General features: G+C 50.8%; 1 protein-coding gene across 2 annotated transcripts in view; it reads right to left on the bottom strand.

The window, feature by feature from the left end:
• Positions 1 to 2,486: 2,486 nt before the first annotated feature.
• Positions 2,487 to 16,842, bottom strand: part of AP2B1 (adaptor related protein complex 2 subunit beta 1) — a 71,171-nt gene continuing 56,815 nt past the window's right edge. For both annotated transcript variants that reach the window (XM_088530065.1, XM_088530066.1), the window contains 4 exons: positions 10,870 to 10,954; positions 10,008 to 10,094; positions 3,822 to 3,976; positions 2,487 to 2,889 (listed from right to left, as the gene is read on the bottom strand). In XM_088530065.1, the coding sequence (XP_088386191.1) occupies positions 2,815 to 2,889; positions 3,822 to 3,976; positions 10,008 to 10,094; positions 10,870 to 10,954 (402 nt within the window). In that variant the 3' untranslated portion in view covers positions 2,487 to 2,814. The remainder of the gene's footprint in view (positions 2,890 to 3,821; positions 3,977 to 10,007; positions 10,095 to 10,869; positions 10,955 to 16,842) is intronic.

The following is a 16,842-nucleotide window of genomic DNA, read 5'->3' as shown; positions in this document are numbered from 1 at the left end:
GGGACGCTGCCTGCACGTGAACCTGTCTGCACAGCGCGGCCCCAAGCCAAGGGCTATTTTTAGCACGTTCCTCCGAGATGCTGCTTTGTTTGCAGGTTTGTTGGTGAAGTTTAAGATATGAGGGAGGAGGGGACGGGGCTGACGCGTCCCCGCTCTCTGCAAGGATGATCCTAGGCCCGGGGAGATGAGACAGTCGCAAGTATCAAACAAGATGTGGAACAGCATCCCTGCATCCTGCCACGGTGGCACCGGAGAGCCAGGCATGGTGGGAGCCGGGGGGCTCAGAACCTTATTTTGTACCTTAGCACCCAGAAAAGTCGCTCCTTTGGAGCCAGGAGAAGGGACAAACCTTTTGTCTCACCCGCAGGACACAAAGGGGCAGCGGCAGCAGTGCAGAACCTGCTACATCGTGTAGTGTTTTTTCCTGCTGTGCTACAAGGTGCCCAACAGGTTTCGCTCGCACCCAGCAAGAGAGGAGCCAGGGGCAGCACCTAAACACCAGCCCAGGGCAGGACAGGGTTGTGGAACGTCGCTCTGCTCAGCCCTGCCCTGTGCTGGTCACTGAGAGCTGGGGATTTGTGCTCTGGCCCAGAGCCGAGAAGCCCAAGAAGGAGCAGCAGCAGCGAAGCCCTTTGGGACAGAGCAATTCCCACCCGTCACAGCGCAGCGCATGATCTCATCCTCTCAGGAAGGCAGGTCACATCCCAGCCCGTCTGGGGACCAGAGGGGATGAAATCGGTACCTCCATCCTCCCAGCCCAAGGCTCCAGCGTTGAGGTGAGATGTCCCTGCAACCCAGGCCCTTCTGCTGCCCTCCGAGGTGTGGGAGATGGTGAACGGAAAAGGCTGAAGGGCTCCCGAGGGGCGAATCTTGTCCCCTTCTTGTCCCTCCCACCCAAGCCAGCCCCTGGCCCCCGCTCCCTCCGGCAGGCTGGGAGCAGGGAGGGCAATTCCTGTCCCAGCGTCGACAGAGCCACACGAGAGTCGCGGCTTCGTGGAAATGCGTTTATTGACACGGACGCCAGGAAAAGCCTGAAGAGCAACACGACAACGCCGCAAGCGCGCGAGGAGGGCAAGCGGCCAGCGAGGGAGCCCAGCGGCTCCCGGAGACACCCACGCGCCCAAAGCAAGGCCAGGACGAGGTCTGATGGGGAAGGGGCCCTGCGACTCCCGGGTAGAACCACACTGACCGTTTGGCAGAGTGGGACGGCAGATCCGATCCTCTGCTGCCTCCTCGTGCAGCCCTGGCTGTCCCTGTCCTCCCTCCACAGCTCCCGCTGTGAACTGGCCCCTTCCTGCTTGCTCTGATGCTGGTTTTTGCAGCAAGGCAGGGAGGAAATCACCCCCCCAGGCCAGGCAGGGCTCAAGGGCTCCCCCAGCTCTCAGCATCTTCCCCAGCTGGAGCACAGGGTGGCAATGCCAGGAGCCCAACTCCTTGGGGTCCTGCAGCTCCCAGCTCTGCTGGGATCTCTTTCCTTCTTTATGGAGGGGAAGGGCTGGAAAAACGGAGTATTTTGGCCTTTTCTCCACACTGGCCGCTCACCTGCAAGCTCAGGGGCATCCCTATCCCGCCCTCTCCTATCCCAACCCTCACTCGGGCTCCATCCGCACGCACAGGCTCTTCCCTCCGCCAGAGCCCGGCAGAACCAACCACCCCAGTGCTCCAAAGAGAAAAACCAAAAACCTTCACCTCAGATACGGCACCTACGAAGACAACAACGGGTGCGATGGCCGAGGGCTCTACTCGCCACGACGGGACGGCGTCCAAGCAAGCATGCTGCAAAGCGGGGACATGCAGCCCTCCCCGTGGCCGCAGCCACGGCAATGCCGCAGCGCCGAGCGGCTGCAACGCTGCGGCCACGGGGAGGGCAGGCAGCTCGGAGCACCTGGGCCCACATGAGCCTTGGAGTCACGATCCAGTTCTGGGAGAGGCTTCCAGGTCTGCTCGAGTCGGGCCGCAGCGGGAGGAGCGGGGCAGGAGGCTCCGGGTGGCGGACGAGGAGGAGCCGTTCACGGAGAGCGGCTCCTTCCCCTCCTTGTCTCTCATCCACCCTGGGATCGGCCCAGGTTGGCAGCTCCTGCTGCCCGGGCTTTCCAAATGAGTGGCTGATGAGCCAGGGGGATGGCTGGAGGGAAAACACCAGCACTAGTGTAATAAAAATTCCTCGCTTTAGGACACCGGCCGCCTCCACGGAGCAGAGCCACCGCTCCAGTCCTAGTTCTCCAAGGCCTCGTTCGCCCTGTTCGAGCCCCAGTTCCCTGGAGGGCTCCTGCTGCTTCCCTAGGTTTGCTTTCCCTTTAAGCCAATTACAATAAAAAAACTCAAAATGTATAAAAATATAAAATAAAGTGCAATATATGTTTTCGACACTTTTGCCTTGTTTTAATGAGCAGACGTGTGGTTTTTGCTTGTTTTCTTCTTTTTTTTTTTTTCTTCCAACGAGCAGTATTTTACAAAATCTTAACTACGCCTAAAGCCATTTAGAAAACACTGAACATTGGCACAAAATGGAGAAGCCCACAAGAACGGACAACGAGTGAGGGGTGAGGGGGACGGGGGGCGGGAAAAGAGTTGAAGCAGTGGTTACAAAGTTTCCATGGACGCTAAAAATATCAAAGGGGGTTTGTTCCCTATCATCGTTAGCACGTGGATACTAATTGCTACCTTGTTTAAATCAGTGCCTTTGACTGAAATCCTACACACGAATAGGGCTGCTTCGAGCGAGCGTGCTGGCCCCGCGCGCGCGGCCGGGGGGGACGCGGGCGCCCTCGCTCCCTCCTCCCGGCGCAGGGTGAGGCACAGTTGGAGCTCCCGTCAGTTCTTCAGGATGGCATCGTAGGCCTGGTAGATGTACTGGGACACCTCGGGAGCTCGGCATTTCAGAGAGAGCTGCGGGGAGAGCACAGGGAGGTTAGCAGGCGTGTGGGGCATTCCCATCCGGACACGGGAGCTGGCGGCTCTGGGCCCCTCTCCGCAGTCCGGCAGTGCTTTATTCCCAAATTGCCAGGCCCAGCATCACCAAAGCAAGGGAGGGACTTCTAGTGTGGCCACCAAGATGCCAGCCCAGACCCTGGGACCTGCCTTGCTTGGGCTGTAAATATCAGAGCTGGGAGCACATCTGCTCTTTGTGCTTTGCTCTTTGGCTCTGACCAAGCCACACTTGGATTTCTCCCCATCCTTTTCCCCCAACTGGGGTTGGACAACTGGGGTTACATCACTCCTTGTGCAAGTATTTTAACTCCACTGCTTGCTTTCAGCAGATGGGTTCCTCAGACCATGGGCATCCCTTGAAACTCCTGGAAGTGCTTCCAATATGGGAGAAATTATTTAGAGATGGGAAGTTGGGCACACAGGTCCCTGGAAGGGGAGAGGGTTGAAAGGAATAGCTATATAGGTGCACAATGGGGACAGACAGCACCTTAGCACGGGTTAGAGACTGTAACCAGAGCAAGGCCAAAGCAACAGTCAGTCTCCACCACAGGAGCACGGCAGGCTATGAATTTAGCCCCATCTACTAGAGGGAGAAGAGCATCCTGGCAATCATTCCTTGCTAATGGCTCTTGGCTTTATCTCTGGGCAACCCTGGCAAAGAGGAGCTCGCTGCCAAGCAGGCATCATCCCAGCACAGCAGGAACAGCAACACAACTCTCCCTTTCTCACTTTTTTTCTAGCTCAGTGGGAATTCCTGTCTGCCGTCCGCTTCACGGGATCTGCCCCGGACAAGCGCGTTAGGGAAGGCGGGAGCAGCCGCTTCCCGTGCCGGGGCGGCGGGAAGGAGCCCGGGCTGCCCCGCGTGTCCCCGGGCGCCCGGCCGGCCTCACCGTGTAGTTGGGGTTCCCCGGCTGAATGCGGAGCTCGGCCAAGATCCAGATGCCGTTGGTGAGCTTCAGGGACTGGTAGAGCATGTCCTGGCCCTCCACGTTCCTCTTGGCAATGGTGTAGACGTTGTTGTTCTGCAATTTGCTGGAGACAGTGTCTTCAGAGAGAAGGAGTAAAAAAAAAAAAAAAAAAAAAAAAAAAAAAAACCACCAAAACACATCTGTTAACCCAAATCCATCATATCTGGAGAAAGGAGAATCTGGAGGAGTATTCCCAGGATGCGGGTACACAAGGAAGGACTGACTTCTCTCCCAGAGTTTTCTCTGGGGACAGAAGCTGACATGACAGGAGGAAAAAAATTCCAGTGTGCTTCCATGGGTTCAGCTGCTTTCCTTCCTGCCTGTGATCCCCTGGTAAATATTCACCCTTCTCACAGTGCTTTCACTTACTGATCACTGCTCCATATCACAGCGGATTTATTGACTTTATCAAGACAAGATCCTGCAGCTCAACGAGCAACAGGACTCTGCTGTACTCCAAATCCCCCAGAACACCCAGGCAGGGTAATCTGGAGGCAGCCAAAGCCAGGAGACGAAGGCAGGGAAGGGCAGTGATTCCTGCCTGAGGCCGATTTGGGATCTGAGGTCTCATCCCAACCAGAAGAGCCCCCTCCTGCCTCCCTCACTCTCACACATGAGTACTTCCAGCCAACTAACATCCTACAGGATAATAGAAGTCCCTTTTTTCTATGGCAATCACCCAAAGGTCTTCTGCAAGTGCCGAGGTCTTAATTTTACCTGCACAAATATATGGATGTAACCATGATACAGACTATGTCTAAGGAACCTTGCAGAGAATCAAGAACAACAGTGAATGCAGTGAGAGAACACAGCAATTCAACCTCGTGGCTGGTACTCAATGTCTCTGGAAGCCAAGGAGTTCCCCATTTCAAGGAGTTTCCTATTTCAGGAGCGTGATGCAGGACAGCAGCAGTCTGCAGGGGCAGAAGAGGCTTGGGAAGTGCCTGTACAGCTCTAATGCACCCAGCACAGGCAAACACGGAGATCTGCCAGCACTGGCGATGGAGCTGAACGGACCCAGGCCTGCCCTGGTGCACGGCGGGGTTGGAGAGGGGCTTTGCTGGGGCTGCTCACGCACTGGGCAATGTAAAAGCCGAAGGGGAGAACTCTGCCAATCCATGTGCTGACACCGAGGTCGGGCAGCTCCTCTCCCCTCAGCAGGCTCCACAGTGGTGCCAAGGGCCACCCTCCACCTCCAGAGCGGGTCGGGACCCCAGCGGTGGCCGCACGGACCCCTCTGCTCTCCTGGCTCAGGGCAGCTGTTTGTGGTTTGCGCAGGGTTCCAGCTACCCAGACACAGTTGGATTTAGGTTTCCTCTGCTCCTCAGTTACTATGGAAACTGGCAGCTATAAGTAACTAATGAGCTCCTTTGCCTAAAACCCCTCATTCCTCCGTCTCCTCCTCCACCCTTACTCCTCCTCTATCTCCTCTATCCACCAAATCCAGCCCGATGGGGAGGGCAGAGCAGTCACCTCCCCATGAGGAACTCGCTGCAGGGGAGCAGTGCAAACCCCGCACTCGCCTCCTCACCCCAGGGCTTTGCAAAAACACCGGACTCAGCATGGTGCCACCTTGGAGAGCAACGTCCTTGCTGGCATGGGACAGGAGCCACCGTATGAGATGCGACCTTCTGTTTGTCAGCACCCACGTATGGATCCCTGGGCTCACCCCTGCGTTCCTGGCTGTCCCCGTCCTTCCTGGGAGCCAGCTTGCCCGCCTGCCACCCTGCTTGGAGCTCAGCTCCAGGACTGGCTCCTGCCCGCATCGAGCACCAAGGGCCCTTCCCAACCCCTCTCCCGCCAGCAGCAGCTCCCATCCCTTTGGTGCCGGCACTTTGGAATCGGGCAGAGTTGCTAAGCGACGGTACCAGCCTGCGCCTCGCTGAAGGCAGGACCGCTAATGCCATGTGACAGCGCAGCCTTTAAAATACACGTGTGTGTGTGTGTGTGTGTGTGTGTGTGTGTGTATACACACACATGAATATATATTTTCAGGGAGCAGAGAGCTCAGCCGTGCTCCGAGCAGGGCTGCGTGTGCGGAAGCGGCATCCCGAAGCCGCATCCCGAAGCCGCACCGCCGGCAGCCCCTCTCCTCCCGCTGCCGTTTTGGGAGCCGTCGAGCCCGGAGCACTCGAGCCCCTTCTGCAGCACAGCGGGGTCTCGCTGAGCACCTTCAAGCAGGGCCTTTTCCTTTTGCTCAGTGCTGATTCTCACGTTAAGAATGAACTCTAAGCACACGGTGAGGACCCAAAGATGCCTTTTCGGAGCTCTGCTTTGCAGTGAGCATGGGAAGAGGGGAAGGAAACTTCACCGCTTCGTCTTGCATTGCGAAAGCTGCTTCTGCTCTCACTCGAAAGGTCCTGTGCACCCAGCCAAGATCCCATGCAAATCCCAAAACAAATTTGCAAGCCTGGATCCAGCAGGGAGGGACGTCAGTCATTTCCAAGCATGGGATTTGTAATTGATTTAATGATCAAGCAGAAGTTAATAGATTTGCAGAGATACCAAAATGTACCAGGGAAAATTGCACATGATTGTTTCCCAATTTGTTCCAGCAAGAAAATCCAATTTCTCTTTCTTAGCTCTAGCATTAACAAATTATACAGGGGGAAACAAGACCCCACATACCAAAAAAGCCACATTTGGCCCAAAACAGCAAAGTTGTCAAGTCACACCATAGACTGGGGGCCAATAATAAATTAGCAAAAAGAGAGTTAGCAGAATTGCTGAATGGCACAGCAACTAAATTACATTCTGATTAATGGCATCCATCTGCATGTGCAAGTCAGCTTGTGTCACTGCTGTAGCTGCTCTTTCACTCAGTGGGTTTGGGTAAGTAGAATAAATAAATAAATAAACAAAGCTCTAATCTGATATGCATATTTTAGCTTAATCTAATGGTCCTTTAAAAATGTAATCCAACTTAGCATGTTGGAAAAAAACAGTGTAAACAAGGCAGAGCAAATTTTTGTGCGTATTTAGTTGAGGGGGAAGCCTCAGCTGGTGAAGCCTGTCAAAAAGCTCACTCTGCTTATATGAGTTATGTAGGTCTCTGAATATTTTCATGCATAGATGACATTGCAGGAATCCTTAGCAATCCTTCACCCGATACCCAATGGATAGTGTGGAAGACTGTAGGATTCTGCAGCCCTTCCCTATCTGTGCTGCGGGAGGCTCTTTGGGCTCTCCCAGAAGTGCAGACGGACGGACCCAAGGGTTTCGGAAGCAAAACCTCTTTGCAGCAAGAAGATGGGCCGGGTACACAGGGCTGCGGGCAGCTACAGATCAGCCCTGCGGCTCGGCACCCTCCGCTCCATCCTTGGGCCCTGCCGCGCTGCTCCGTCGGAGCAGCCGGATGTGCCGCGACTCGGGCACGGCAGCTGGGAGCAGAGCTGCTTTTATAGCTCACAGCTAAATCCGTGGTGTTGGGCTGGAAGCAGCCTGGCGGGAGCACGAATGAGCCCCGTGCCCGCATGGTGTCACCGAGGGGGTGGCCTCACGCTGGGCATGAATTAGCTACGCGGGCGGGCGCGAGAGCGGGGACATCGATCCACGCGGTGGCCTGCGCACCCCTGAGAGGCCGGCAGCTCTTAGCAGCTTTTCATTCGTGTTAAAAGGCTGCAAAAAAGCCAGCACCTTTGTGCTCTAGTTAGAAGCTGTTAAAATCTGCAGACTTTGGTCTGAACAGCTTTGCCGTGGCAGCGGTTGCTTACCTGATTTTATGCCAATGGGATGAATGCTTCGCAGTGGCATTTCATCAGTGATCAGCAGACCCACCAAAAGCGCAACCAGGAGCTTTAGTCTGCTTAGGTCGCTCTAAAAGGAAAGTCTTTTGAACACAAAGCAGTCTCTCCTCCACAAGGATCAGGTGCCTAAAGACTTTATATAGAAAAATTGCTATACTCCAAAAAAAAGGAGGTAGCTTAAAATAACCTTATTTTCACTGGATTTTAAGTGATCAAGACAGTGAATCTTGCAAGATTAGTGCCCTATTGCAGGAACAGACCTGATACACACCCTTGCTCTGGTATAAACTAATAGCAACATAGATTAAACCTTCTTCCAAGCTTGCCTACTTTATTTTGCCTCTGTCCTGGCACAGACATACTCAGAGCCATTTAAACATGTTTCCATCCTGAGCATGCTGTAAATGCAGCCCTCCACTGGGTTTTGGACCCAGCTGATCCTTATAGACATGAGCTTCACACGGTTGGGATGGTCTGTGCTAGAGGAGATTTGCTCATAGATTAAATCAAGGTGAATAGCAGAACTGTTGAATCAGGGTTGAACTGGAAGCTAAAACCCATGAGGCAAAAGACAACCACACAAGGTTTCTCTAGCTTTTCCTCCTGCAAGCCATTGGCCTGCTTTCTGCCAAAGCCCAGGTGGTCAAGGAAAAAAACTGCCTATAAAATTGCAAGAGGAAGGAGGTGTCAGCAGAGATACGAAAACAGAAGCTTCGTCTGATAAGAAGTGTTTGAAATCTGTTTATCAGACATGACCCACTTTCTCCCAAATATAAGCCGAAGAGGTTGGCAGATCCTGCATACTTTGGAGCCTCCCAAGTGGCTGATCACACTCAAGAGAGGCTGTTTTCAGAGCTCCTGCTAAAACACTGAAAGAAGCTTCTTCCCAGCTGAGCCCTGGCAGTGGCTGCAGATTGCAGCTGTTACCGCACTCACCTTGCAAGTTTTGTGTTCCTGAGCATCATCAGCCCAAATAGGCTTGGCCAAAAAAAAAACTATCCTGCTCCCCCAGCAGCAAGCGTTACCTGTCACCCCTTGTTTTACAGGAGCTCCTTCTCCAGGGAGATGGATGCACTGGCCAGGCTGCAGGACCCAACCTCAGGTGCTCATCCCTGCAGCCACGCGGACCCCTCAGCCGTGTCCTCCACTAACCGGGGCAAAACCAGCACCCAGGAGCAGCTCCCAGCATCTCAAACCAGGGATGTGGCTGGGGAAGAGGATGCCAGGCTGGGGCTGGAGCGGAGGGACAGCTTGGGGAGGCGCAGAGGTTGTTCCCATTTGAAACCCCACAGTGAGATCAAGTCAGAAGGTCTGACAGCTGCTATTTTTTCCCCTCTCTGGCACGTTACATCTTTTATATTCCAAAATAGTGATAATTATGAGTACAAAGAGACCCATGGTTTCTGTCTACAACTGAAGCAAGAGGGTGTTCATTGTGTAATAGCAGACACGAGAGAATAAAAAGGTTACAGGGTTTGTAATCAATAGGGACACATTTTTTTCCCCTCTAAAACACAGCAGCTTTCGGTAGAATCACTTGGCTCCTATCCAGACCTCTTGAACAAGAACAAAGCTGCTCTGCTGGCCACATTCCACCTTTTACACTCCCTCACCCTTCAGCAGTAATAAGGTCATAAGTACAAGTAGGATGCTCACAAACGGAGGCAACTGGATGACTAAACACAGTCGACCAGGATAGAGCATGATAAAAACACATTGGTAAGAGCAGCTGATAACAGCAGGCCAACACACTTCTCTCACACGGCTTCTCCTCCACAGAAGACAAAATATTTTTACAGTGGTCTGGAAGATTACTCTTTCAAATCAGAAAGAAGAAAGCAAATGCTGAAAGGCAAAGTAACCATTCCAGAGCCAGGCAAGAGGTGAAAGCTAGGGCTGGAGAATATCTCCTGACTTCTAGTTTTGTTTACTAGTGCACTTTACACTGCTAATGGGAAGGTGCATTAACAAACTAATGCATCATGCTCTAACAGCATGATGCCCACAGCAGCAAGACAGGATTGACGAACAGCCCAAACACAATATTCAGCTCTGCTTTGGAACAGCTTTATGGAGATATGAAGCATAAAAGAGAAAACGCAAATACAAGATACAGAATGAAAGCAACAGTAGAGAGGTAAAATCTACGGTCTGGGATTTTAGACATGCATTTATGAACTCAGCTATAGTTTTTGATTTAAAACAAGCCCCAGGATACAGAGCTTACAAGGCATCCTGTTCACAAGTGCAACACTGATCTATCTGTTACCCAGACATGCTGCTATTAATAAATTGATGTCTAGTGACCATTTATCAAAGGTGCTGCTCAAGGCTCTCAGCGTGGTAGAACGAAGCTACTCACCAGCATTCAGGTGGCAGTCTTTAATCTGGAACTGAAGCTCGTTTTCATTCGGAATATCCTTCCATGTTGCGAGGAAGACCTGGCGCTCTATGAACAAGAAAGGTGATCAGCACTCCTGGCTCCTTGCAGGATCGTAGCGTTAATTAAACCACCGCAGAATGACACAAGGTAGAGGAAAAAAAACAAACAAGAAAATCCAACCTTTTGGTCATGTTTTGCCCTGCCATGGTCAGATCCAGGATTTGCTCCTACAACAATCTCACAGTTCTACTGCAAAAGCAGCAGAGCTTTGATGGTTTTCAGAACCCTCAAAGCAAAGACAGTCTTTACCCTATGAGCTGTTTACAAACCAAGAACAGGTGGGATTTGACAAGAATGAAGGAGACCCACACACTCAAGATTATTCTATGGTGAAAGTAAAGATGCTGCTTTTGCAAGCAACTTCCCAGCCAATTCAAAGAACAATTTAATAAAGGAAAAGAGGAAAACAAGAGTTGCAATGGTAATGTTACAGGGGAAAATCCTAGATCCATTTAAGTGAGCCATCCCTCCAACAAAACCAGGAATCAGTCTCAAAGGAAAAATATCCACCCTTTGTCTGGCAGAGAGGGTCAGCGCAGAGGACTCGGGTGCTGCAACCACGGCTCTACAGGATACTCACAGGATACTGCAGGACAACAGGGATCAGCAACCAAACCCCTGCTAACCACCTGAGGTGGCTGGGATATACTGTGTGTAGGCAGTGGCCAAGCAGATATGATCTCAGCCATGGGACAAGGTGACAATCTCAGCCATACCCAGGTGGGAGCTGCTAATACGACCTGGCGTGGGGAGGCTGACCACAGACCTAAGCAACACTCACCCATCTTGCCATCCTCTACGAAAAGCACGTTGAGAGGAATTAGGCAGCTGAAGTAAAAGACATCAATGTTGTTTTTCACAGCCACCTGTTACAGAAGAAACAGGGTGGGTTAAAGCTGCTATGTGGGCTGCAGGTTCAAAGGGATCCCAAGGCCTTCCACAGTCGTGTCCTACTCGTGCATGCACAAATGCTCTCCCCAAGGAAAGGCAAATGCTAAGCACAGGACTATCTGAAGATGCCTTGTTGAGCTGCAGGGTGACTAACAGAGAAAGCCCAAGCTCAGTCCCCTATGCTTGTTCCATTTCCATTAAAAGCTGCTCAGTCATCTCCTGCAAGCATTTCCCTGCGCTGACTCAGGGCCAGTCACACCAGCAGGTCACAGCCAGCATCCTTGCCCATTTCCACACACTTTCAGCCTTTCCCTGCTCTCATTTCCTCCACGGGCTCTATTCTGGCTGCACACATCTACTGTTATGCCTGCCCTCCTGTTGCACATGAGCTCCCATCTCTGTCACCTCACCCTTGTAACTCCCAACCTCCAAAACCCCACGCAGTCTCTTGCTTTATGGAGTCTCTGTCACTTCTGAACATGCAGATTCCCTGGTTAACTCTATTTCAGCCTATAAAGCCAGAAGTCAGTCCCACTTCTCCTGCACTGTCTGCACATTAGGGCAGCCTCTTAAGTCTACTGCCTTTACCCTCATGCAAGTTGTACAGGAAACATGTGGTGGGTGTTTATTTCATTGTTCTTTCCATGCTTGGCTGGAAGGAGCAAGTTCTTCTCTAGAGCAGTTTGGGCGGGTTAAAAAAAAAAAAAATCATTTGACAAAAGACTTAATCCTCAGCGTCATTAAACTCTGTCAGCTGGAAGACGCACTGGATTGCCCTTTCTCACCCATGCTTGCCACATTACTGACTAATCTCTGCTAATGTAGAGAGCAACCTCAATTCAGTTTTCCCCAGGCTGAGAGCTGATGGTACAGCAGGAGCAAACCAGAGGTCTGAGAAAGTGCAGTGTCATAACACAGCTCAGAAAACGTAGCTGTGGGCTCTTCCTTTCTATGCTGCTCACGCTCTCTTCACATCATCTAGCACAGTGATGCCGTGTCTGGAGCAGAGTTCAGCAGACACCAGCCATTCCCAGTAACGGAGGAATCTTAGCCTGGAAGAGGGACCTGGAAATGAGATTGTGGGGGGGAGCACCGAATTCCAGTGGCTGTTTGAGCTCCTGCTCAAAAAAAAAATTCAGACAAATTCTCCAATTTCTCACCCAGCTGAAACGCCAGACCAAGCTGAAAACAGAGCCAAAGAAATAAATTTTCTGTTGTAAAGACTAATGCCAAGACAAACTCTGCTCATAACAATTACATGCATTAGTGTTTTGCTGAGAAAATCTATTACCCAATAGTAGCAGATTTACAAAGAAAACCCCAAGTGTCTGTCAGGGGAATAAAGGGAAGGTGAATAAACCTGAGGACTTGCACACAAGTCAGCTCATTAGACACACACGAACCAGAGCACAAGGGTAGGAGACAAGATTCCCAAGCGAGGAAACCCCCAGCAACTGGGAAGATCTCAGAAGAGCGAAGAATAACAAAAAGGTAGATGTGACAGTCTGCGGGGTTTCTTCTCTCAGCCAGCAGCAAGAGTAGCAGCTTATAGTTAATTTCCATGGTGCAAAACAGCTTTTAAAAGGGATTAAAGTCTGCTAGAAAAACATAAATTATGATGCAACCTAAAAAGAAAAAAATATTCCACATGGCCTTCTGTAATAGGGAGCTGTTACATGCTTTGACTTTTGGCGTCATATTTGTGAGTTTGAATGTTGAGAGTTACAGTGGAATATTACAGCCAGCTCTTCTACGTCTTGCTGCTGCTAGAGACACCTAAGCCAGCGGGGCAAGAGCGGATTGTGGATGGACCTAAGTGATTCACGTCTGCAAAATGTGATTAAACAGAGGCTGGGTGAGCAGCTAAAAATGCACCTCTAAATCTCAGAGGGGAGAGTTCTGGAAAGGAGAACATTCTAGATACTACACTTGGATGTTACAGGCATGGAGACAGACTGAAAGAAAGAAAACTTAGGTTAAACCTTCAAGAAAACTTGACAGTGAAAATTATTAAGCAGCATAAAATTCTCTGGAGGGAGAGAGGCTCCAGTGCTTGGGAGTATTTAAAAATCAGCCTTCACAATGTTCTCAGTAAGGTGTTCTGTAGCAAAACAGCAAAGCATAGCAAGGACTACACGGCAGGACCTAAGATCTTTTCCAGCTCTGATTTAATGATTAATTGCCTTGCCTTATAACAACAGAGATTAGTTAGCCTCTGTGGTTAATTGCTGTGGCCATACAAGAGCAGCTACTCAGGAGAGGGGCTGGAGAGAAGAGCCTTCTCTCCAGTCACGGCTCTAGCGGCACACATCGAATTAATATGCTAACCCTGTCCCTGCAGTTATAAAAATGCTATAAAAAGGTATCTGCTGACCTGCTTCTCAACTCTGCAGAAACATCCTGAGTAAGCTGCTTTGCGTGTACTCTAGGGAGCTACACAATTAATGTGCTCCGAAGTGCAGTCTTCCCAGTAAAGCAGCAAGCCACCCCCCAGCCTTCCTACCAAACTGCATCACTGGCTTCAGCAGCCACATCATGCATCACCTTGCAAATATCTGTAATGGTGCAGAAGTCAGCTGTTACAAATAACTTTGCAAACACAGAGGAAGAGCTGCAGTCCTCCCACCATTACCTATAGCACTGGGACAAGACAAAGTAGCTTCCATCATGCAGCACCACATGCTTCCCAAACAGCCTGGCACACGGCTGCTGGTGCTCCAGTTCCCAGGACCTGCTCCGTGCAGGGCAGCTCGCGATATCTGGACAGCAGAAGTCAAACCAAGCGCAAGCCTGGGGGCCCTGCCAGCTTCTAACACCTTTCAAAGTGTCTAACCTTTTCACTGCCACATCACGAGCACCTAATGCCACCTGACAGGTTACAGGCAGAAAGCAGATCTGAACCAGACTTTGAGAGAAACCTAGCAGCTACTTTCAAAAAAAAATCTAGTGCTCCTTAAGTGAGAATGTAGGTCTGAGACAATCAATGACATTTAAAATAATACCAGTAGCTGAAAAGTCTCTTCAGGTTTGACATGCTTGAAAGAAACCGCCACTTGCACTCAATAAATCCTCCAGTCCTGTGGCTTTGCAGCTTAAACCCACCAACTTGCACATGGACAGTAAATTTTTAACAAGACCTTCAGCCTCAAACATTTGAGAGTTGAGGTGGAAACATTTTATATCAAAAGGGCCTTCTGTCTGCAAACTCATTTGAAAAAGAAAAAAATATTACTGCCTTGTGAATTGAGGCTAGCAGACTACAAAAGCTTTGAGGGATAAAATTCAAATGTGCCAGATTTTCCTGTGATGCTTCCCTGCTGAGAAGGTCTGAGCCCACTGGAAACCAGCACAGTGTCACTTACGTCCTGTTAGTGATCCTCTAACTAGAGGAATCGGTGCCTGGAGAAATAACCCCTGGAACATATTTGCTCACCTTGCTACATGAGAACCCTTCTGATGCCTTTTGCTGCTGTGAAACCCTCTGGCAGGCAGCACGGGGAGTTTTGGGGGAGACCTCATGACAACAAAGCCAAACTATTTTCTTCAACAGTGTAGGTTTCCAATGCTTTAAATCCCAGGCTCCAGCATAAGAACCAACTTTCTAAGTTGGGTCTGAAAGCACACACAGATGCTTTCCATCAGCAGTGAATACAGAACATACCCACTTGGAATCCCATTAGCACCTACACTAAATTAAGGATTTAGTTCAGGGTTTGGTTTGGCTTTAACGTCTGGTAACAGCCAAGCTGCTAAGGCGAGAAGAACTCTCCTCTGCAGAGTCTATTTTACCTCCACCCGTGCAAGGCCGCGGTTTCTCCTGCGACAGTCTGCAGCTTGGCTGTCAGCCGTCCCCAGGGAGTGCTCTCCACTTGGCTTCACGTTGTTTGACAGGTCGGGCTCTGGGGATCCTACGGGCGCCTGGCAGGCGCCACTCGCCGGGTGCTCCGCTCCAGGCCCGAACGCGGGGCTCGGCCGCGGAGCCGCGTGCGCCGGCGAGGCCGGTGCTGCGCCCGGGGCGGCAGCTGTCACCTCCCGGAGCGCCGCCGACGTCAGCGGCCGCGGAACAGCGGGTCACGGGGGACAGCTCTGCTCTCGCGCGTGCCCGGCTGCGCTGGAAGCTCAAAACGCACATTTTATCCAATGTACTCCACCATGTGCCAGGCCCAGCCTTAATTGGGAAGGCAACAGCTTTCCACCACAGAGCTAGAAACTGACTGCAGACTCCGCACTCTGTTTCCTTCAGGGAGCCTTTCGGGTGGGCTCTCTCCTCGCTGGAGTAGGACCTTTGCACTAGCAGAGGTTGTTATAAAAAAAATCTAGGTAACAAAATGAAGCAAACACCTTCCATTCCTGGTCACCCAGGAAGCCTGCTATGTGGTCTGGTAAGTTTGACGCAGCTTCCACAGGCAGATATTGTGCTATTTATCAAGCAGATTCTGAAGGCAGATCATCTACTGGCTGGACTTGCTGCTCATGGCAATTCTGTTCCTTGTTTTTATCGAGCTGAATGTGTGAAGCCTCTTTCAAAGTACAAAAGCTCTCCCTTTGCGACCTCAGATATATCAACACTTCTCAAGAACGAGACCTCTAGCACTGCTGCACGGCAAGTGAGAAGCTGAAGAAAGAATGAGCACAGAACTGAGCGCTGAAGAATAAATATGCTCTAGTGCATCAACAAGGCCAACCTTTCCTCATTTGCCTTTGGAAAAAATATCTATTTTTCTTGCCAAACACATTGGAAGAAACAACTAAGAAACACTCCAATTCAAACAGCTTCAGTAACAAGTCTGTTTCCAAGTGTCCCCTTTCAGGAAGAAAGGCAGTTGACAGATTTGTCCCTTCCAGCGCTCACCAGTCCAGTCAAAATAATTATAAGGGTCTTGGGGGAAAATTCTTTGTGCTGCCAGCTCAGTAACTCTCCCTTGATAGTGTAAGGGAATGGGATGCACCAACTGTTGGTTTTGAATATTTATACCCCTATAACGTGGATGCTCCAGGTCAGGCAGACACTGCTGCTCTGGCAGTCTCTAGCTTGTTCTCAATTTTATCAGCTCCTGCAAGTAGTTACCATATCACAGTAAAGACGACCTGATCTGTGCCATGACAGGCCAGGCCCCATGTCTGAAATTGCCTCAGCAGGCTGGCTCCATTTCACCCATTTCCAGGATTAGGGGAGCAATTTTTGTGAACGCAAATGAACAAAATTGAGTATTCCGAGTTCACAACCCTTTCACAGTCCTTGGAAGGCCATTTATTAGGAACAGTGGCTCCCTTCATCATAGGAAGGCCCTATCCCAGGCATTTTCTTCTTCCAAATTTGGCTCTAAGCCCAGAAATTGTCTGGAAAGAATATGATCTCTCACAATGCAAAAATCAGAATCCATCTTCTTCTTTGAGAGCTCATATACACAGTGCCTAAGATTCCCTATCCCTCCCTCCAATGTTGACCCTGATGGGCTACAAGTCATCACATGGGTTTTACAGCTTTGACTGTGACAAGGCAACAACAGGCCCCAGATAAATCTGTGCAGCTACTGGAGCTATTGGCCTGACTGGCCACCAAGCTAAGGCTTTCAAAGACTTTTGATGGACTACACAACCCCTCACATGCCTTTGGGCAAGAGCCCATAAGTGCCGGGAATTGCCATGCTCTGCCGAGCCAGCTCTGGGCAGGCAGACTGCAGCACCCCCAAGGGCCAGGGGAGCCTCTGCAAGGTTCCCCAACAGAAATCAATGCATGAAGAACCACCTCAGATTTTCTTCAGCAACAGGCATGCTCCAAGGATATCCTGACAGCAGCTTTTTTTATCTGGGATGATAAGAGAGAGATAACCAGAGAGCAAGGGCGGGAGTCTCTTCAGCC

Source organism: Tinamus guttatus, unplaced genomic scaffold (assembly GCF_059628265.1).
Source record: "Tinamus guttatus ecotype Peru unplaced genomic scaffold, ASM5962826v1 Tinamus_guttatus_pri_ptg000356l, whole genome shotgun sequence".
Classification (NCBI taxonomy): Eukaryota; Metazoa; Chordata; class Aves; order Tinamiformes; family Tinamidae; genus Tinamus; species Tinamus guttatus.
The sequence above is the reverse complement of the archived record's forward strand: the minus strand, read 5'-3'. Positions and strand labels throughout refer to the sequence as shown.